Genomic DNA, 24,031 nt, shown 5'->3' on the forward strand with positions numbered 1-24,031 from the left:
TGTGTGCTTGTGTAAATGTGTGTGAGACAGCGTGTGTTTGCGTGTAAGTTGGCAAGTTGATTCTAAAATTTATATGGGAATTCAAAGTGCCAAGAATAATCTACATACTATTCAAGAAGAGGAAAAAGGTGAGAGGACTTAGTTTACTGGATATTAGGTCTTATCCTAAAGCTACAGCACAAAAACTGTGTGGTATTGGAAACTTCATTTATGACAATGGTTGTACTTCAGAGCAGTGGAGAAAGATCCCTCCCCTCCAACATGGGAGAGGTTGAATGAACTAATAAGGCTTGTGGGGGTAGAGGGAGGACAGAGTGCTGAAGAGAGTGAAAAAAAAAAAAAAAGGCAGATTTGGTTTTTAATGGGGAAAAACATGAGAAATACAAGGTAGAGTGCAAAGCAATGGTCTTTAAGTCTGTTAATTGAGATTAAACATTCATTGAGAAGAGGAAAAGTCTCTTTTTAAAAGAATGACAGCTAAAAAGTAAAAACCTTTCTACTTAAAAAAATTTATTTTTAAAATTAACAATTTTTTTCTTTTTTTGGGTATAGAGTTCTATGAGTTTTAATACTGTACAGATTTGAGAAACTACCACCATAACAATCAAGATAGAAATGAGTTCTATTACCCCAACTAACTCCCTCATGCTACACCATTATAGTAACACCTTCCTTCTACTCCTAAACTCTGGTAACCACTAATCTATTCTCCATCATTATAATTTTTTCATTTTGATAGTATTATATAATGGAACCATACAGTACATAACCTTTTGAGATTAGCTTTTTTCACCCTGAGGATCCATTCAAGTTTTGCCATGTTTCACTAGTGCGTTATCCTTATTGCTGAGTATATTCCATTATATAGGTGTACCACAGTTGCCTCATCCACTGGTCCACGGAAGACATCTGGATCATTTTCAGTTTTTAGCTATTACAAACACAGCTGTTATGAATATTTATGAACAGGCTTTTGTTGAATATATATTTTTATTTCTCTAGGGTAAACACCCAGGAGTGGGATTGCTGGGTCATATGGTTATGTTAGGAGCCCTGGTGGTACGGTGGTTACAGTGCTTCGCTGCTAACCAAAAAGTCTGCTGTTTGAACCCATCAGACACTCTGAGGGAGAAAGATGTGGCAACATGTTCCCGTAAAGATTATAGCCTTGGAAATCCCATGGGGCAGTTCTACTTTATCCTACAGGGTCACTATGAATCAAAATCGACTTGACAGCAGTGGGTTTATGGTTATGTTAAACTTTACGAGAAACTGCCAAACTATTTTCCAGAGTGGCTATACCGTTTTGCATTCTCACCAGCAGTATATGAGAGATCGAACTGTTCCGCATCCTTGCCAGCACTTAAAAAAAAAAAAAGAACCCAAACCTGGTGCTGTGGAGTCGATTCTGACTGATAGCAATTCTACAGGACAGAGGAGAACTGCCCCATAGGGTTTCCAAGGAGCGGCTGGTGGATCCAAACTACCAACATTTTGGTTAGCAGCCCAGCTCTTAACCGTTGTGCCACCGGGGCTCTTAGTACTTTTTTATTTTAGCCATTCTATCTTTTTCTGGTAAAATGTCTATTCAAGGCTTTTGCAAACCCTTTTGTAATTGGATTGTCTTCTTATTGTTGAGTTTAAAGAGATGTTTATTTATTCTGGATACAAATACTTTGTTGGATATGTAGCTTAAAGATATTTTCTTCCAAGCTGTACCTTGTCTTTTTCTTCTCTTACAAGCCTTTTGTGGAGCAAATGTTTTAAAATTTGTTGGAGTCCAATTTAACATGTTTTTTTTTTTCTTTCATGCTTTTGGTGTCATGTTTAAAACTCTTTGCCTATTCCTAGGTCATGAAGATTTCCTTGTTTTCTTCTAAAATTGTTATAGTTTTACCTTTATTATCCATTTTGAGTTAATTTTTGAATAAGCTGGGAAAGATTCATTTTTTGGCCTATTCTGCCAATTGTTCCAAAGTCGTTAAAAAGACTATCCCTTTAACAACAAAAATCCAAACAACCCAATGAAAAGATGGGAAAAGGACTTGAATATTTCACCAAAGAGGACATACAAATGGCCACCAAGCACATGCAAAGATGCTCAATGTTGTTAGTCATAAGGAAGGTGCAAATCACAACCACAATGACATATCACTTCACACCCACTAGTATGGCTGTGATTCAAAAACTGCAAAACAACAGGTGTTGGCAAGGATGTAAAGAAATTAGAACTCTCACCCACTGCTGGTGGGACTGTAAATAGGTACAGCTGCTATGGAAAACAGTTTGGCAGTTCCTCAAAAAGTTAAATACAGACTGACCATATAATCCAGCAATTCCACTCCTAAGTGTATACCCAAAACAGCAGTAATGCAAACTGATACTGATACATCAGTTTTCACTACAGCACTATTCACAATAACCAAAAAGTGGAAACAGCCTAAATGTCCATCAACAGATGAATGGATAAACAAAATGTGGTACATACATACAGCGAAATATTCCTCAGCCATAAAGAGAAATGAATTCCTGATACATGCTACCTGGGTGAACCTTGAAAACACTATACTGGGTGAAATAAGTCAGTCATAAAAGGACATATATTTTAAGATCCCACTTATATGAAATATTCAGAATAGGCAAGTGTTTAGCGATCAAGGTTTATTAGTGGTTAACAGGGGTAGGAGGGAGAAGAAAGACTATGCTTACGGGACACTGAACTTCTGTTACAGATGAAGGTATAATTTGGGAATGGAAAAGGGTGATGGTTGCACAACATAGTGAACATAATATGAGTGAACTCTATAGGTGAAGATGGTTGAAATGTCAAATGTTTTGGTACATATATATTTACCACAATAATAACAATAATAATAATAATAAAGACCCCTTTCTTCATCGAGTTGCTTTTGTACCTTAGTCAAAAGTCAGTTCTTCATATTTATGTGGGTCCATTTCTGGGCTCACTATTCTGCTCCATTGATTTATTTGTCTCTCTCTCTGCCAATATCATACTGTCTTGATGACTATAGCTGTAGTAGTAAGTCTCCAGATAGGTAGTATGATTCCCCCAACTTTATTCTTTTTCAGAATTGTTTTAGCTATTGTAGGTACTTTACATATGAATTTTAGGACCAGCTTGTCTCTTTCTACAAAATATTCTACAGAGATTTTGGCAGGAATAATGTTAAGCTTAAAGAGCAATTTGGGGAGAACTGAAATTTTTACTATACTGAGTTTTCTAAGAGAGTACCCGGTCTGTCTTTCCATTTATTTTTAGTTTTTCTTATATCAGCATTTTGTAGTTGTCAGAATACAGATTTTATATATATTTTGTTAGATTTGTACCCTAAACATTCCAAATTCTTGGAGTTATTGTAAATTGTATCGCTCTAAATTTCATTTTCCAGTTCTGTCGAATGCTTTTTCTGAATCAATTGATATGATCATGTGTTTTTTTTTTCCCCTCTAGTAACAACTGTTTGTGTGGCTATACCACACTTTGTTTATCCATTCATCAGTTAAGAGACATTTGGTTGGTCCTGCTTTTTGGCAACTGTGAGTAATGCTGCTGCAAACATTTGTGTTCAGATTTTTTTTTTTTTTTTTGTGGACCTATGTGTTCATCTCTCCTGGGAATATACGTAAGAGTGGAACTGACTGGATCATATGGTAATTTTATATTCATACTTTCAAGGAACTTCCAGAGTATTTTCCAAAGTAGCTGCACCATTTTTTATTGGTTTCAATTTCTCCACATCCTTGTCAATATGTGTTATTATCTGTCTTTTTGATTTTAGTTATCCTAGTGAGTGTGAAGTGGAATCTCACTTTTTTTTCCCCAGATCTCCATGTCTCACCCTTTTTTAAAATGGCTTTATTATGCTACACAATTCACATACCAAACAATTCACCCATTTAAATTGTATAACTTAACAGTCCTAGTATATTCATAGAGTTGTGCAACCATCACCACGCTCAATTTGGGACACTTTCATCATTCCAAAAAGAAATTCTGTACCCCTTAGCCCTCCTATTGCCCTCCAGGTCCCGCTGACCTAAGCAACCATTACTCTACTTTGTCTTTATAGAGTTGTCTATTCTAGACATTTCATATAAATGGAATCATACAACATGTGCTCTTAGCCACTGGCTTCTTTCACTTGGCATATTTTCAAGGTTCATCTACGTTGTGCCATGTGAAAATATGTCGTTCCTTTTAATGGCTGAATAATACTCCCATGTATGAATGTAAAACATTTTGTTTAACCATTCATCAGTTGATGGGCATTTGGGTTGTTCCCACCTTTTGACTATTATGAATAGCATTGCTGTGAATATTTATGTACAAGTTTTTGTGTGGATATGGTGTATAATCCTTTTTTACAGGTTGTTAGATTAGTTTTTTAGCATTTATCATTTTTACAATGATACTGGTTTATAGTTTCTTGTATTATCTTATCTGGTTTTGCTACTTGGATAATACTGGCCTTAAAGAATGAATTTGCAAGAATTTGTAAAGAATTGGTATTAATTCTTTAAATGTGGGTATCATTTTCCAGTGAAGCCATCTTAGCCTTAGATTTTCTTTTCTATTCAGATTTTCTATTTTTTCTTTAGCTAGTTGGGTAGTTTGTGTCTCTCTGGGAATTTGTTCATTGTGTACAAGTTATTTAAATTGTTGGCATACAGTTGTTCACAGGCTTCCCTTATCTTTTTTATTTCTGTAAGGTCATTCTGATTTTAATTATTTTAGTTTTTTTTTCTTGGTCAGTCTAGTTTATCAAATCACTATTCTTTCTCTATTGAATTGTCTTGGCACTACTGTCAAAAATCAATTGGCCATAAATGTGAGAATTTATTTCTAGACTTTCAATTCAATTCCACTGATCAATATGTTTATATTTATGACAGTACCACATGATCTTGTTTATTTTAGTGTTGTAGCATATTTTGAAATCACTCAGTTTTGGCTACTCCACCCCCTTTGCATTTTCATATTACTTCTAGGATTAACTTGTCCATTTCTACAAAACAAAAAACAAACAAATACACAAGCTGTTAGGAACTGCAATGGATATGTACATCAGAGTTTGGGGGAACACTGCCATTCTCACAAAACTGTCTTCTAATCCGTGAATATGTCAGGGTGTCTTTTCATTTATTTAGATCTTCTTTAATTTTTTTCCACAATGTGTTGCAGTTTCCAAAGTTTTATACTTCTTACGTTAAATTTATTCCTATTTTATTCTTTTTGCTGTTATTATAAATGGAATTGTCTTCTTAATTTCATTTTGATTGCTCATTGCCAGTATAGAAATACAAGTCATTTTTTGTACATGATCTTATATTCTGCAACATAATTTAATTCATTTATTAATTCTAATAATTTTTTTAGTGGATCTTGTATATACAAGGTAATGTCATACGCAAATAGTTTTACTTCTTCCTTTCTAAGTTGGATACCTTTTATTTCATTTTCTTGCCAAGCTGTCCTGACTTGAATGCCCAGTACAACGTTGAACATAAGTGATGAGAGTGGAAATCTTTGTCTCTTTCCTGATCTTAGGGGAACAACATTCAATCTTTTACCATTAAGTATGATGTCAGCTGTGGTTTTTCATAGATATTTTTTATCGGGTTGAAGAAATTCCTTTTAATTTTAGTTTGTTGAGAGTTTTTATCTTGAATAGCTGTTGGATTTTGTCAACTGCTTTTTTCTGTGAATACTGAGATGAGAATATGTTTTTTTCTTTTACTCTCTTAATACGGAGTATTACATTGATTGACTGATTTATAGATATTACATCAACCTACCTTTCATCCTTTCATTCCTGTGATAAATCTCACTTGGTCATGGTATATCAATTTTGTTGATACTCTCAAATGAATTACTTTTGGCTTCACTGATTTTCTTTATTGTTTCTATTCTCAATTTCATTTATCAACTCTAATCTTATCCTTTCCTTCTTATTGTTTACTAGGTTTAATTCACATTTCTTTTCCCAATGTCTTAAGATGGAAGGTTAGGTTATTGATTTGATTTGAAAATCTTTTTTAATATAAAATGTCCTTCTCTGTCTCTAGTAACAATTTTTGTCTTAAAATCCATTTTCTCTGCTATCACTATAGCCACTCCAGCTTTCTTATGGTAGTTGTTTGCATGGCACATCTTTTCCCATCCTTTTACTTTCGACCTCTGTATCTTTAAATCTAAAGTGCGTCTCCTGTAGACAATATGTAATTATATCTTTTTTTAATCCAGTCTGATAATCTCTGCCTTTTGATTATGTTGTTTAATCCATTCATATTTAATGCTATTGTTGAAATAGTTGGATTTCCATGTGCTATTTTACTTTTTGTTTTCTATAGGTCTCATATTTTTCCTTTGGTTTCTTTTCACTGACTCCTTTTTCATTAAGTGAATATTTTCCAGGTGTAACATTTTAATCCCTTTAATAATTTTTTCACTATATATTTTTGAGTTAATTTGCTAGTGGTTGTTCTAGGGCTCACCATATATATTTAATTTATCAAAATCTACTTCGGATTCATACTAACTCAATTCCAGAGAGATATAGAAATGTTTCTTCTATATAGCTCATTTCTATATATTATAGGCCTAATACAATTATAATACATATTGTTTTATACAATTACTTTTTAAGTCAGTTAAGAGAAGAAACATGCATTATTTATGCTGTCTTTGTAACTACACAGTTACCTTTACTGGTATTTTATGCTTATTGTGTGTGGATCTGAATTACTGTCTGGGGTCACTTGCTTTCCGCCTGAACTTCCTATAGTATTTCCTGTAAGGTGGGTTTGTTAGCAATGAATTCTCTGTTTTTGTGTATCTGGAATGTCTTCATTTTGCCTTTGTTTTTGAAAGCTAGCTTTGCTGGATGTAAGACTCTTGGTTGGCAGATTTTTCTCCACCAGCACTTTGAATATGTCATTACACAACCTTCTAACTTCCGTTGTTTCTGATGAGAAGTCAGTTGTTAATTTTATTGGTGTTCCTTTGTACACAAGAAGTCATTTTTCTCTTGCCCCTTTTAAGATTTTCTTTCACCATTTTTACTATGATGTGTTTACATGTGGGTATCTCTGTATTTGTTGTACTTGGAGATCACTGAGTTTCTTAGATTCGTAAAGTGTTTTCCATCAAATTTGAGAAGTTTTAAGTCATTAATTTTCAAATTATTTTTTCTGCTCCCTTCTCTCCCCTCTTTCTGGTACTTGTGTAACTCATATGTTGGTGTGGTGTGCTTAATGATTTCCCACATTTCTCTGAGACTCTGTTCATTTTTCCTTATCCTTCTTTCTCTGTTCTTCAGACTGTATACGCTTTAAGTTCGCTGATTCTTTCTTTTGCCAGTTCAAATCTACTATTCAGCCCCTCTACAGTGATTTTTTTTTATCTCAGTAATTTTACTTTTCAACTCCAGATTTCCCATTTGGCTCTCTTTTTAAAAAAAATATTTCTCTTTATTGATATTTTCTATTTGATGACACATTATCGTCCTAGATTACTTTTACATTTTCTAAACTAAATGATTTCATTTAGTTCTTTGAAGATGTTTATAATATTTTCTTCGAAATCTTTGCTAAGTCCAACATCTGGTCCCTCACAAAGGCAGTTTCAGTTGTCTCTCAAGGTTTCTGTTGTCAGCTCTTTTTCCTGTGTATGGGCACACTTCCTGGTGTCTTTGCATGTCCTGTAATTTTTCTGAAAACTGAATTTTTTAATAATATATTGTGGCAACACTAGATACTGATCTCGCCCCCTACCCCCACCCTTCTGGATCTTGTTGTTTGCTTGTTTGTTTGTTTAGTGACTCGGCTGGACTATTTTAGTGAAGTCTATTTCCTCTGTAGTATTGTAGTATGCAGCCTCTGATGTTACCCTTCAGAGGGTGCAGAGTTGGCCATGCTCCAAGTTATCCTGAGATGACAGTGGTTTTAGAAGGGTTGTCTTAGTATGACTGTGTCTTTCCCTGATCTATTATGCTGTCTGCCATTGGTAACATATCTAGCTGTTAGCCCCACTAATTGCAGACTTACTGCTTTACTGTTCTCAACAATGTCCTTGAGTATAATTCTCCGCAGCCGAACGAATTAAATTCTAACCACTTTCCAGATACATTTGGGCCTGTTGTGTAATTTTGCTTGTTGCTCTCATGGAGCTACTAGCCTTCTTTTTTTATATTTTACCAAAATATTTTACTTTGTTAGGTTCCCATTTAACAATTTCTACACAACTTGTTCAGTGACATTGGTTACAGTGACATTTTCCACAGTGTGTCAACTTTCTCATTATTTCTGTTCTGGTTGTTCTGTTTTCAATCATCTAGTTTCCCTGTCCCCTTGCCTTCTCGTCTTTGCTTTTGTGTAAATGTTGACCTTTTGGTCTCATACAGATGATTTCTTAAATGAGCACAGTACTCACAGATGATATTATTTATTTTATGAGCCAATCTGTTATTTAGTTAAAAGGTGATCTCATGAAATAGTTTTGGTTCAAGGTATAAAGAGTATCTCTGGGTGAGTCTCAGGAAGTCCTCCACTCTCAACCAGTCCATTAAGTCTGGAGTTTTTAAGAATTTGAGTTCTGTTCTACATTTGGTTCCCATTCTACAGGATCCACCTGTTGTGTTCCTGATCAGAATGGTCAGCAGTGGAGCCAGACACCATCTAGTTCTTTTGGTGTGAGGGTAGATGAGGTCATGGTTTACATAGACTATTAGTCCTGTGGACTGGTTTCTTCTCTGAGTCTTTGGTTAATGGTGTTTTTTAAAGTTCTTCTGTATACTTGATGATTTTCTTTCTATTCATTCTACATTTATTAGCTGCCATTTTATATGCCATGTTGGCATATTATTAACAAATAAAAAGAATGAGAAAACGAGCCTTTTGCAAACTCCAGTGCAATATCTGATTCAGGCAAGGATTACCAAATAGATAATAATAAAACAATTAAAAATGTGTTGTGGAACAGTATATTTTACACACATATATTACTTGCTAACTGCAAAAGGAAATACATGACTTTATAATGCAGAGATTTGGGTGTTATCACTAGCATCACTTAACAGGACAACCTCATATTACTTGCCTCCAAATGTAAGACATATGAAGTAAACAGCACCATTTTTGTATTCTTGCCAAAAATGTTTGACCAGAATCTAATACGGCCTTTAGTCCTAATTTTTAGATTACAGGAAATACAAGAGATTAGAAGAAAAAGTTAAAGTAAACAATAAAACAAATCAAAATGGTGTTTGTGAGAGTGTAAGGAAGATGGTATACCTGGGGTCTAGACGATCTTGTTTGGGAAAAAGGTGAGGAAGAGCATTCCCTTTCAGGTTTGCCTCTCCCTGACAGAGCCTTGGGGGTAGGGGTCGCTGCCTGTAGCACGCCCCAAGACAAAGCATCATCAGCAAGCAGCAGTCCCATGACCTCTAATAATGTTTGCGCAGTTCCAAAGTCCTGAGAAATTAGGTACTGACGAGGCTGCTCAGATACCCAATCTTATGCTTTTAATCCTTGAGGGCTGGTAGATTATAACCTACGATGACTGTTTCCTACCAGCGCTGCTTTTTTCTAGGAGTTTAAAATTAAGTCCCTGACCAGAGAAATTGCTGGTATAGTGGAGGGTAGTTAACCTGCATTTCTGTGGTACCTAAGACTCTTCTCCCTGGGATTCATCTGCTTCCCTTTCTTTAAATGTTCTGCCTTTCACTGAAAGTGTTGTGTTGAAGTGTTGTGGAGCCATCTATCTCAGTTTTCAATGCTGTTAGAGTTTGTTTTACGTATCCTGAAGCCCTGTCACTGGGTGCTTAAATATTTAATATGGTTATATCCTTCTGGTATATCGTCCCTTTAATCATTGTATCGTGTCCTTCCTTATCCTTTGTGGTGGATTTAACTTTAAAGTCTATTTTGTCAGAAATTAATATTGCCACTCCTGCTCTTTTTTGATTGTTCTTTGCTTAATGTATTTTTTTCTATCCTTTGAGTTTTAGTTTGTGTCTTTAAGTCTAAGGTGTGTCTTTTGTAGGCGGCATATAGCTGGATCATGTTTTTTTAATCCATTCTGCCACTCTCTGTCTCTTTATTGGTGCATTTAGTCCATTTACATTCAGCTTAATTATATATAGGTGTGAGTTTAGTACTGTCATGTTTCCCTTTCTTTAAAGTCACTGGGAGGGATGTAAAATGGAAGGGCCTGAGGTTTAGTCATTACATATCATCAGACAAGGTAGCTGTTTCCTCTAAGAGGGCATGAGCTCACAGGACAAAATAACTAGACACCTGAGGAGTACATTCACACCTAAAGTATAATAAAAGACGACAATCTGAAAAATATAACATATGAAGCAAAATTATTTAAAAAAAAAAACCTAGAATCTGAAATAAGCATAATAGAAATGATATGATATATAAGATTTCTTTCAAAGTAATATAGGGAGAGGAAGTAGATAGAGATATAGGTAAAATTAGCCAAAAGTAGGTAAGTTGTTTATTACACAACTCTGTCTGCTTTTACGTATGTTTGAGATTTACCATAATAAAGAATTAAAAACAACAAAAAAAACATTAAATACCTTTTACATGGCTAAAGGGGAATATTAAAAATATGAGTAGCAAGAAATCAAAAGTAGAAATATTAGATATGAAACATAAACAGGTGAAATAAAATACAGAATACATAGGACAAATAGCAGGATGACTATAGCTGAAAATGAATTTGTGATCTGGAATATAAACCTTAGGAACACTTCAGGAAAGGCAGTGGAAAAGTACAGAAATAGAAGATATAAGAGAAAAATGAAGAGACATAGAAGACAGAAATAGAAGTGGGACATTCAGAATTCCAGAAAAGGGAAGAAATGGATGGGATAAAATATTTGAGGAGCTTTTCCATAACTAAGGAAATAAAAAAGATAAAAGATTTAGATTGGGAAGGTTAACAGAACACCAAACAGTCAAGAAAAGGAAAAACACACCTTCAAATTTTTAGAAATTTAGATAATCTAACCAAAACATTCAAAATAATGGATTAATGATAAATTATATACACACATACCTACTAGCATGGAAATACACTATTATGTGAAAGAGTGTGTTACGGAACTACATACACTGTATTTTTGTGCAAATAATGCACACCTGCTACGTCTGTTTGCCAGCCACATGCTCCCCCCAGGGGTATTTTCCTAAGGGCTGCTATAAAAAATTGGCAGACGGTGCAGCTGGCAAACAAATGTAGAAGGTGTGTGTTATCTACATAAAAACATGGTAGTATGATCCAATTTATCATATCATATCATTTGGGGGGAGAAAGAGAGTAAGAGTGAGAGACAGGAGTGAAGGAGGTAGAGATAGGCAGAAGGAAGAGGAAGAATGAGGAGTGGGCAGTGGAGAGGAGAAGAAGGAGTCCTTTTTCTGGGAATTTCTTCTAAGGAAAAAACAGTAGATTTTATAACTATTTGGTTATAACTATCAGAGGATATTTCGGAAAGCATTCCATGAAAAATTTGGTAATACGGTAATTAAGAATTAATCCAATGGAAATAATTCAAATGTCCAAACAGTATATAAAAGTATATACGAAAAAGACTATACAATACATACCAAATTTTTAATAGTGTTTTTTTTCCCTGGGTGTTAGAATTATTAGTATTAAAATTTATTTTATTACACTCATCATTACCCTATTATGGACAATAAATTACTATCTTTGAAATGGAAAACAAAATTACTTAAAAATAATCTAATAAGTTTCCCTAAGGTTATTTTAATTTCTATTTCAAGGATTTCCAAACAATACATCCAACATTTAGACAATTCTTAAACCAACAAGAACAGCAGCGTCAGTTATACCTGCAAACAGCATCAAGGACTGCATCCCCTCCCTCTTTTGGTACTGAACACACGATATGTCCAGGGCACTGTGTTACACAGCGAGGGATAAAAAAAAGGGCCTAGGTTTTCGGCTTAAACAAGAGACAGACCAGCAGGGGAGAAAAAGACAATGCAAATAAACAAGTACAAATCAAGGCATGTTTGAAAATGTCAAGAAAAGGGAGAGATGATTCTAACCGAGGAAATGATGACCTGTGTTCTTGTAGACTGAAAAAAAAAAAAAAAAAAAAAAAATCATCCAAAATTTGCCTTTCTTTCCCTCTCTAATTTATTACTGAACCATTAAGGTTGTATAACAACTAACAGTCTCTATTCCCACATTCCATATCAATGCTTACTAGTCTTACTTACCTTCAGGGCCACTTCACATGTCACTTCTCCTGTGTTTCTTTGGGTAATTGCACTTCTCTTGATACTGTGACCATGGATTCAGTGCCTGTCTCCATTCTTGACTGAGAGCCCCCAGGGGACTGTCATCTTGGTATCCCCAGGGTCATTCACTAAGTATGCATTATGACTTTTTTGGGCCTTCTGCACACATTTTATATCTTGGCAAAATAAACTTGGAAGTCATACCTGGTGGGGTTTCTTTTGTCTTCCTCAGAGATCAAAAACCAAACAAAATCTGCATAGCTCATTCTTCCCTCCTTCTGTACTGTTTTTCCCCTGGGAGTGGAAGAGAAAGAAAAATGCATTGTTATAAAATTTCCTGAATGATTACCTGGAAAAACATAGTAGGATGATGTTGTCCATTATTAGGTGCCACTGAGTTGGTTCCAGCTCATATGGAGACTCCACGTACAAGAGAATGAATAAATACTCGATCCTACGTCATCCTCACAAAGTTGCTATGTTGGAAACCATTGTTGCAGTTACTGGGTCAATCCATCTTGTTGAGTGAGGGTCTTCCTCTTTTTTCCTGACCCTCTACTTCACCCAGTAGGATGACAGGCTAAGAAATAAAATAACATCCTTCTTTGGAAATTTAAATACATTAAAAAAAAAAAAAGAGACTGCTAGATGCCTCATAAAAGGGCAATGCCCTTCCTTGGCCTATCTTGTTTTCACAGGGTTAGAGGGCGAAACCCAAAGGCATTTGCAAATATGAAGAAAATAAATCCAGTTTCTCATTTGAATACAAGTAATCACCAGGATCGAATACTGTTAATGATATTTAGATGCAAGACTAATACCCATTTTAAACAATCATTGTCCTGTGTTAAGACATAATGCATTTTTTGTAGGCTATTCTTTGACCCAGTAAAAAAAAGTGATGTCAAATTATGGAGGAAGTCTTGCTAGAATGAGATTGTTAACATTACTTGTCATTCATTTTTGAACTCAGATGCTTTTTCTTACCTTGTTACTGCTCCAGAGAATATCCTTTCAATAATCCTGTTTGATGAAGCTACATATAATAAGAAATTACAGAGCTAGTTAGAAACATGCTCCATAAAGGTCATACTTTTGGCAAATTTATTTTCAGTATCTATAAGCTAAACCACAGCAATTTTCCATGATAAGAATATAAGTAGTTAAATTTTTACTTATGTATAATTTATACTTTTTGTAAGTAAGAATTTGAGGTGGAGATATAGGTATGTATATGTGTGTGGGTATATAAAACTTTTAAAAAGAATGGGCAAATAGGCTGAAATCTGGGCTGTATTAGTATTATGAAAACTTATGGGTTTTGTATTGATCTTGTTATCCAATAAGAGCAAGAATGGAAATTCCCCTAAAGAAGACAAATTTTATCCTAGCACTAAATCCAAGGAGGAACAGATTGTACAGTTCCTAATATAAAGGACTTTGGGTGAAAAAATGGACAAATACTTCCAAGTATAATTTTACAAAAGATATCAAAGCATACCATAAAAATACTTTTCTTATATTCCCATTCTATAGAAGTCCAGGATATAACATGATATAACAAGATTCTCAGAAATCCCCAGTTTTGTTCAAAGAAAGTAACAATTATATCTTAATATGTCACTTTTTGATGACAGGGACTAGTGACAGATCCCTGAGACTCTATAGTAGTGTACCTCATTCTGAGATCAGAATAACCGAAGACATTACTTTAAAAAAAAAAAGAGACATGCCTGGGGACCTCAGGCCTGGGGGTGAAGTGAGAGCAGGAATCTGTACTTTTAACAAGTACTCCAGGCAATGGCATGCACACTGAAATTTCAGGACCAGTGATCAGGTCATTAGAGTTAGAAGTCATCAGCATCAAACTCTTCCACACAGTTGGGTAACCAATCCCACTGCTGCTAAGACAATGCTGATTCATAGAGACCTTATAGGGCAGAGAACTGCACCATAGGATTTCCAAGGCTGTAATCTTTATGGATCTTTACTCTGTCCTATAGGGTCGCTATGAGTCGCAATCGACTCGACGGCAGTGGGTTTTGGTGGGTTAATCTTTATGGAAGCAGGCTGCCACATTTTTCTACTGCCAGCAGCTGGTGGGTTCAAATCACCAACCATCTGGTTAGCAGCCAAGTGCCTAACCATTGCATTACCAGGTATCCTGTTAGGTAGAGTCAACATAAAGGTAAATGAGTTTGGCTGAAGAAAGCTAGAGATATGTGTGTCAGTACTGCTATGCCTGGCACATAAGGACTCTCTAGATTTTGTTGAGCACTGGTTTATGGAGTTATTAATTTGTACTAGGTAGAAAAAAAGAGTCGTATAGGAAAGCAAAGGATATTGAATGCCAAAGCTAAAGTCATCTGAACTCATAAAAAGGTTTACTCAAGGTTTAGCCTCCTAAAATTGAATATCACAGCATATGTTGCCCCATAAATTAAGGATAGGTTGGTGGGTGGGTAATTATGTACAAGAGTTTCATTATGCAGACCTAGATGGCTACTTTCCTGGACTTCATCCCATCAACGTGCCTATGATGAGGTGATCTGCTTCTGAAAGGTTAGTCTTGAAAAATGAATGGAACAGGACTACTCTGCACACATGCGGTCACCATGAGTCAGAACTGACTCAGTGTGAACTGGTATGTGAGTATATACAATACTTCAGGAACCTATGAGGACTATGATTATGTCATTCAAAGAGAGAGAAGTTTAGAGCCCAAAGGGTTGTGCATGACCTCCAGAGGCTGGCTGATATTATTCAGGTGATCTGTTCACTGGTAATGGGGAGGTGCATAGCTAATAAAGCTACCCAATAGTCCTACGAATATCTCCATCTTTATGCTATTCTGCTGACAGGAAGGTTATGACTACTTAAAGAAGGGAGGTAAGAGTACTAACATGCTTGTTTACCAAGTAAGTACATTTGAGTAGTCCCCCTTGACGCTTGTCTGGCACCTGAGAATTTGAGAGAATTCTGTTTCTTAAATATGCAAAACTCTATGAAACTTGACATATACATGGGCCTTTTCTTAAGATGCTTGCCATTAGTCATAGACATACCAAATAACAGAAGGAAATTCAACATTTAAGATTTGTACTCTGCTATATCCAAAAATGGAACCCTGGTGGCTCCATTTTCATCCAAAAGGCTCAAAGGCTGACTAAAAATGCCTGAGAAGACATTTAAGGATAGAACAGGGACAATCTGATGAGAGAAAACGAATCCATTATCTTGTTACTTAGCTAAGAAAATTAAATCAGCAAAGCAATAGGTTCTAAGTTTACAACTGGCAAAAATGAAGCAAAATGGGTAATATCACGTAATATGTAATTTTTATTTTCTGACAAAAGAAAGAACAAAAATTCATTTTACAGAGAAAATATCTTTTCTGGAACTAAATTCCAAAAAGAATATTTTTATAAGATTCGGTCAGGAAAAAAACGGAAAATAGGAAACAGTATTTTCATCCTTGTTTTTTTTCTAGAAATAGTGTTAAATGGGAATGTTTCTAAAGGTGCATATACATTCTCTTTCAAATAAAATTTGCACAGGTGTGGATCTCATTGAATTCATCATCAGAAAACACACATCTGTATACAAAGTTGCCCCTTATCACCAAAACTAAGACTATAAATTCTCACTTACCTCCAAATTCCTTCTCCTACACCTAGCCTCTTAATTAAAAAATTTAAAAATTGTCTTAGTTTATCCTCACTCGAAAATTCTTGGTCCAGTAGAGAGGACTGGAGTAGATATAGAAATTAAGAGATGGGAATTCTCCATAATGAGTGGGGCAATTTACGTAACTTCTGACTTCTCCAAGATGGTTAAGTCTTAGTATCTGTAGAGTCACTCACCCTGATCATTATATCGAGATAGATCAGTCTGGCTGATGTAGAGGTCATGATCACTATCTAGTTCCCAGAATTTACAATAAATAACATAGAAATGTTCATAGGAGAAGTAATCTGTGATTTGGTTTATGTCTTCCTCTTCTTCCAAAAGGGCTAGAGTCTGAAATGGTATGAATAGGAGAATTAATTTAGTTTATAATAATGAAAAACCAGCTTTGGCCACTGCATAGAGTCTAGTAAAAATTTTTTTAAACTAAATTTAAAATTTTGTTTTTGGTACCAAACTAGGAACTTTAATAAGCAACCTACTTAATCAACAACATAAAGAAAACAAAAATCCTCACAACTGGGCCAATAAGCAACATCATGATAAACAGAGAAAAGACTGAAGTTGTCAAGGATTTCATTTTACTTGGATCCACAATCAACACCCACGATAGTAGCAGTCAAGAAATCAAAAGACGCACTGCACTGGGCAAATCTGCTGCAAAGAACCTCTTTCAAGTGCCGAAAAGCAAAGATGTCACCTTGAAGACTAAGGTGTGCCTGACCCAAGCCATGGTATTTTTAATCGCATTATATGCACGTGAAAGCTGGACAATGAATAAGGAAGACCGAAGAAGAATTGATGCCTTTGAATTGTGGTGCTGGTGAAGAATATTGAATGTACTATGGACCGGCAGGGAGATGAATTCTGTCTTGGGAGAAGTACAGCCAGAATGCTGCTTGGGAGTGTGAATGGTGAGACTTTGTCTCACGTGCTTAGGATATGTCATCAGGAGGGACCAATCCTTGGAGAAGGACATCATGCTTGGTAAAGTACAGGGTCAGCAGAAAAGAGGAAGACCCTCAGCGAGGTGGATTGACACAGTGGATGCAACAATGGGCTCAAGCATAAAAACGATTCTAAGGATGATGCAGGACTGGGCAGTGTTTCGTTCGGTTGTGCACAGGGTTGCCCTGAGTCGGAACCACCTCGACAGGACCTAACAACAACAACTCAATCAACTGATCAATCAACAAGTGTTTGGAAACTATGGGGCAGTTCTACTCTGTCCTATAGGGTCGCTATGAGTCAGAATTGACTCCATGGCACTGGGTTTTGGGTTTATAATACGTATGGGGCCCTGGTGGTCCAGTGGTTAAGAGCGTGGCCGCTAACCAAAAGGTCAGCAGTTTGAATCTACCAGCTGCTCCTTGGAAAACCTATGGGGCAGTTCTACTCTGTTCTATAGGGTTGCTATGAGTTGGAATCGTCTCAATGGCAAGCTTTTTTTTTTTTTTTTTTAAATAATATGTATAGCAAGGGGTTAGAGGCTGCAGAGGGTACATAAGCAGGGAGAGGGGAGGACCATTACCAAGGGGACTGCAGCCTATCAAAGGCCCACTGCCTGGCTAGCAAAGAACCATCAGATACCAGGCTAAGTTTCATGGCTACAAACTAACACTTTATTTGACTTTTCAGTTACATGAGAAGTATATTATGAAGAATAGGCATTCTCATATAGGGTTTGGTTTTGTAATGAAATCAAGTTTACCATAAAGGCTGGACAGATATATTTACTTATGAATACAACTGTGATGATGCTGCAGGGCCCTGAACTGGAGGTAAACCTGTTTCCCTTAACTCACTGTGTACTCCTACAGAAATCACCAGGATCAAGATTTTGAACTGGAATTCTATTATCAGCCAAATTATCATATAACTGGGCAGATAAATGAAATTTTTAGAAATGAAAGATTCAGAAAGAAAAATAAAAGAAACCATAAAAAAGCTTAGGAAATAGAAAAAGCAAAGTAAAATGACAGAAATAATATCCGATACATCAATATCACAATAAAGGTGAATGAATTATATCCCTCTATTAAAAGACTGTGTTGCTGTGATGCTGGAAGCTATGCCACCGGTATTCAGACACCAGCAGAGTCACCCTTGGAGGACAGGTTTCAGCTGAGCTTCCAGACTAAGACAGACGAGGAAGAAGGACCTGGCAGTCTACTTCTGAAAAGCACTAGCCAGTGAAAACCTTACAAATAGCAGCGGAACACTGTCTGATACAGTGCTGGAAAATGAGCCCCCCAGGTTGGAAGGCACTCAAAAGATGACTGGGGAAGAGTTGCCTCCTTAAAGCAGAGTCGACCTTAATGACGTGGATGGAGTAAGGCTTTCGGGACCCTCATTTGCTGATGTGGCACGACTCAAAATGAGAAAAAACAGCTGCAAACATCCATTAATAATCAGAACCTGGAATGTACGAAGTATGAATTTGGAAAACTGGAAATTGTCAGAAATGAAATGGAACACATAAACATCGATATCCTAGGCATTAGTGAGCCGAAGTGGACTGGTATTGGCCATTTTGAATCGGACAATCACAGTCTAGTACGCTGGGAGTGACAACTTAAAGAGGAATGGTGTTGCATTCATCGTCAAAAAGAACATTTCAATATCTATCCTGAGGTACAATGCTGTTAGTGATAGGATAATATCCATATGCCTACAAGGAAGACCAGTTAATATGACTATTATTCAAATTTACGCACCAACCACTAGGGCCAAAGATGAAGGAATAGAAGATTTTTATCAGCTGCTGCAGTCTGAAATTGATAGAACATGTAATCAAGATGCATTGATAATTACTGGCGATTGGAATGTGAAAGTTGGCAACAAAGAAGGATCAGTAGTTAGAAAATATGGCCTTGGTGACAGAAACAATGCCGGAGATCAAATGATAGAATTTTGCAAGACCAACGACTTCTTCACTGCAAATACCTTCTTTCACCAACATAAACGGCGACTATACACATGGACCTCACCAGATGGAACACAAAGAAATCAAATTGACTACATCTGTGGAAAGAGACGATGGAAAAGCTCAATATCATCAGTCAGAACAAGGCCAGGGGCTGAGTCTGGAACAGACCATCAATCGCTCATATGCAAGTTCAAGGTGAAACTGAAGAAAATCAGAACAAGTCCACGAGAGCCAAAATATGACCTTGAGTATATCCCACCTGAATTTAGAGACAATCTCAAGAATAGATTTGACGCATTGAGGACTAGTGACCGAAGACCAGACGAGTTGTGGAATGACATCAAGGACATCATCCACGAAGAAAGCAAGAGGTCACTGAAAAGACAGGAAAGAAAGAAAAGACCAAGATGGATGTCGGAGGAGACTCTGAAACTTGCTCTTGAGCATCCAGCAGCTGAAGCAAAAGGAAGAGCTGATGAAGTAAAAGAAATGAACAGAAGATTTCAAAGGGCCTCTTGAGAAGACAAAGTAAAGTATTATAATGACATGTGCAAAGAGCTGGAGATGGAAAACCAAAAGGGAAGAACACGCTCGGCATTTCTCAAGCCGAAAGAACTTCAGAAAAAATTCAAGCCTTGAGTTGCAATAGTGAAGGATTCTATGGGGAAAATATTAAACAACGCAGAACGCATCAAAAGAAGATGGAAGGAATACACAGAGTCATTATACCAAAAAGAATTAGTCAATATTCAACCATTTCAAGAGGGGGCATATGATCAGGAACCGATGGTACTGAAGGAAGAAGTCCAAGCTGCTCTGAAGACATTGGTGAAAAATAAGGCCCCAGGAATTGGTGGAATATCAACTGAGATGTTTCAACAAACAGATGCAGCACTGGAGGTGCTCACTTGTCTATGCCAAGAACTATGGAAGACAGCTTCCTGGCCAACTGACTGGAAGAGAGCCATATTTATGCCTATTCCCAAGAAAGGTGATCCAACCAAATGTGGAAATTATAGAACAGTATCATTAATATTACACGCAAGCAAAATTTTGCTGAAGATCATTCAAAAACGGCTGCAGCAGCATATTGACAGGGCACTGCCAGAAATTCAGGCCGGTTTCAGAAGAGGACGTAGAACCAGGGATATCATTGCTGATGTCAGATGGATCCTGGCTGAAAGCAGAGAATACCAGGAGGATGTTTACCTGTGTTTTATGGATTATTTATGCAAAGGCATTCGACTGTGTGGATCATAACAAACTATGGCTAACACTGTGAAGAATGGGAATTCCAGAACACTTAATTGTGCTCATGAGGAAACTTTACATAGATCAAGAGGCAGTTGTTCGGACAAAACAAGGGGATACTGATTGGTTTAAAGTCAGGAAAGGTGTGCATCGGGGTTGTATTCTTTCACCATACCTTTTCAATCTGTATGCTGAACAAATAATACGAGTAGCTGGACTATATGAAGAAGAATGGGACATCAGGATTGGAGGAAGACTCATTAACAACCTGCGTTATGCAGATGACACAACCTTGCTTGCTGAAAGTGAAGAGGTCTTGAAGTACTTACTAATCAAGATCAAAGACCACAGCCTTCAGTATGGATTACGCCTCAACATAAAGAAAACAAAAATCCTCACAACTGGACCAATGAGCAAAATCATGATAAACGGAGAAAAGATTGAAATTGTCAAGGATTTCATTTGACTTGGATCCACAATCCACAGCCATGGAAGCAGCAGTCAAGAAATCAAAAGATGCATTGCATTGGGTAAATCTGCTGCAAAGGACCTCTTCAAAGTGTTGAAGAACAAAGATGTCACCCTGATGACTAAGGTGCGCCTGACCGAAGCCATGGTATTTTCAATCACATCATATGCATGTGAAAGCTGGACAATAAGGAAGACCGAAGAAGAGTTGACGCCTTGGAACTGTGGTGTTGGCAAAGAATATTGAATATACCATGGACTGCCAAAAGAATGAACAAAACACTGCCTGGTCCTGCACCATCCTTACAATAGTTGCTATGTTTGAGTCTGTTGTTGCAGCCACTGTGTCAATCCATTTTGTTGAGGGTCTTCCTTTGTTTCGCTGACCCTCTACCTTACCAAACATAATGTTCTTCTCCAGGGACTGGTTCCTCCTGGTAACATGTCCAAAGTATGTGAGATGAAGTCTTGCCATCCTCGCTTCCAAGGAGCACTCTGATTGTACTTCTTCCAAGGCAAGCTTGTTTATTCTTTGGCAGCTCAATATTGTCAGTCAGAACAAGGCCAGGGGCTGACTGTGGAAGAGGCTATTAGTTCTTTCAACTTAGTAAGGTCAGTGAAAAAGAGGAAGATCTTCTGTGAGATGGATTTGACACAGTGGCTGCAACAATGAGCTCAAACATAACAAAGATTGTGAGGACAGCACAGGACTGACCAGTGTTTTGTTCTGTTGTACAAAGGGTCGCTATGAGTCGGAACTGACCTGACAGCACCCAAAACAACAACTAGTTTACCAAGCATGATGTCTTTCTCCAGGCACTGGACCCTCCTGATAACATGTCCAAAGTGTGTGAGATGAAGTATCACCATCCCTGCTTCTCAGGAGCATTCTGGCTGTACTTCTTCCAAGATAGATATGTTCATTCTTCTGGCAGTGCACAGTATATTCAATATTCTTTGCCAACACCATAATTCAAAGGCATCAATTCTTCTTTGATCTTCCTTATTCACTCTCCAACATTTGCATGCATATGAGACCAATGAAAATACCATGGCTTGGGTCAGGCGCATCTTAGTCTTCAAAGTGACATCTTTGCTTTTCAACACTTTAAAGAAGTCTCTTGCAGCAAAGTTGTTCAATGCTTAAGGTGTGAGGCTTCTTTTATTAAATTACTACTACCTTATCCCATTGCATATCTGCTGAGAGCCCAGGTAGGTCGGTAAGTATTAACAATAACTGTGATAATAACTGTTAACTTCAGAATAAAAAATACTTGTATATGTCCATCATGGACTGCTAATTTTGCCAAGTCCTTATTACCTTGTCTGTCTTAGATGAAGACAGGAAAAAATAAAGAGTAAATAAGGTTAGATTATGAGCCTAAACTTCATTTATTATTTATAATAAAATATTTCATTTCAAGTGTGATTAATTCTACTTTCTTTAGGTTTACAGACACTTAAACAATCAGGCATGGAAGCTACTTCAGGACAAGGCTCCAACTAGTGGTCAAAAGGGCCCTGGTGGCACAGGGGTTAAGAGCTCAGCTGCTAACCAAAAGGTTGGTAGTACTAATCCACCAGCCACTCCTTGGAAACCCTACGGGGCAGTTCTACTCTGTCCTATAGGGTCTCTATGAGTCGAAATTGATTTATTTTTTTTTTTCAGTGGTCAATACTTTTTAATCTCTCTTAATTGAAAAAATAAATCAGGTAATCAAATGAAACGTATTCTTTCTTAAAAGGAATTTTGAGTATTTTCCCTCAGCAGAAGCTGGATAAAGAATCATTGCTGAAAGGACCAAGTGCAAATTCCTCAGCACATTTCTTCTACAAGGGCCTTTCCAACCTGGCCCCAGCTCGTCCTTCCAGCCTCCTCTGTGGTCACTCTCCTCACAGGGCCTGCTCTTTGGCCACTTGAGACTGTTCTTCAGTTCCTCAACATGACACTTTCATGCTTCTGGGCCTTTGTTTATGCTGCTTCCTCTATCTGGAATCCTGCTTTCTTCCAATTTTTTATCTTGGTAAACTCTCGATCTCCTCCAAGGCCAAGGTCACACAGTCATTCTGGGAAGCCTTCTCTGCACATTTTGTACACCTCTGTAGAATTTCTCAAGCCAGGTGTGGCTGTCAGTGCCTTCTCTCCTTTGCTCCACAGTGCATGCCTTGTTATACATGTTTGTCCCCCCAACATATCCCAATGTCCTTTAGGTAACTGATAAATACCTAATGACTAAAAGTAGTGACAGTGCTTTGCATACAGTTGGCATGCAAATATTTGTTAAATTAAATGGGAATGTTATTTAAATTGCTCTTTATATCTGAATTCCAATGACAGGCATACTTGCAAAAAGTTGCTTTTTCTTATCTCTGTCGTAGTGATTTTTCCACTCCATGATCTGTTGACTGTGTAGAATATTCTCTGAATTACCTGGTTCCAAACAGAAAACAAAACCAAATAAAAACATTAAAGAAATCTTTTACTTTACCAAAGACCATCTATGGAAACTCAAATACATCTGGGGTAATGTATATCCTAAGTCCTTATTTGGCCATGAACACCTTTGTTACTGACTAATGTTTTAATGAATTCAGCAGAAGCGAGACCCTGGAGAGGATGGGAGACGGGATGAGGAACAACGAGCTTGAGACTTGGGGTGGTGTGCTGTGGTGTGGAGGAGGATTTGAGGAAGAACATAGAAGCTGTGCTCGTTAAGGTAGGAGGACACAGTGCATTCTTAATAATTCACCTTGCATTACTCTCACCCCATTAATCTTTCTTTGACTTACTAATATTTCTCCAAAAAGCAGCAGAAGTGTAAAGAGCAGTTTAAGCAGGGTTTGTTTTTTTTTCTCTTTTTTTTTGTACTTTGGCTTTGATTTTGATAGTCTAATATGGCAATCCTATGTCCTTGATGGTTTTGTCATGGAAGAAGTTAGACCTCTCTTTTTTAAAGCTATTTCGGTACAAGAAAAACAAAGGAAGACATTGGACATCTTTCAAAGAGTAGGCCTAATGAGGGACTAAATTGCCATTTTGCTTCTGGCTTCTTCAGCAAAGAGAGTGATTCTCACACAGAACAGGGAATAACTAGCATCAGGATGAAGGTCCAGACCCGTTAATAGCACTAACTCTTTCTGACCCTCTAGAATCTAGCCAAAGCACCACACTCCACAGGAAGTCTCAGAATAGGAACTGGGGTGGAGTGCTGCCTTCCGTGCTCCCACTGCCACTTGACCCTCTTTCAGTTATTCCTGTGGTTACATTCTAAATACAGTGCACTTGACCATCATCATCTTCAAACTCTAAGAGATCAAATCTTACTTGACTTGCATCCCAGTGCCTCATACAGTGCCTTGCTAGTATCAGGTGGTCAATAATTTCTTAATAAA

The 24,031-nt window shown here is 37.0% G+C and overlaps 1 protein-coding gene across 3 annotated transcripts in view; it reads right to left on the reverse strand.

Moving 5' to 3' along the window:
• The window catches only part of PPP2R3A (protein phosphatase 2 regulatory subunit B''alpha), a 281,206-nt gene that overhangs the window by 55,471 nt on the left and 201,704 nt on the right, over window positions 1–24,031 (reverse strand). For all 3 annotated transcript variants that reach the window (XM_049870480.1, XM_049870478.1, XM_049870479.1), the window contains 4 exons: window positions 22,983–23,069; window positions 16,167–16,323; window positions 13,291–13,339; window positions 12,508–12,597 (listed from right to left, as the gene is read on the reverse strand). In XM_049870480.1, the coding sequence (XP_049726437.1) occupies window positions 12,508–12,597; window positions 13,291–13,339; window positions 16,167–16,323; window positions 22,983–23,069 (383 nt within the window). The remainder of the gene's footprint in view (window positions 1–12,507; window positions 12,598–13,290; window positions 13,340–16,166; window positions 16,324–22,982; window positions 23,070–24,031) is intronic.

The sequence above is a fragment of the Elephas maximus genome, chromosome 26 (assembly GCF_024166365.1).
Source record: "Elephas maximus indicus isolate mEleMax1 chromosome 26, mEleMax1 primary haplotype, whole genome shotgun sequence".
In the NCBI taxonomy this organism is placed as follows: Eukaryota; Metazoa; Chordata; class Mammalia; order Proboscidea; family Elephantidae; genus Elephas; species Elephas maximus.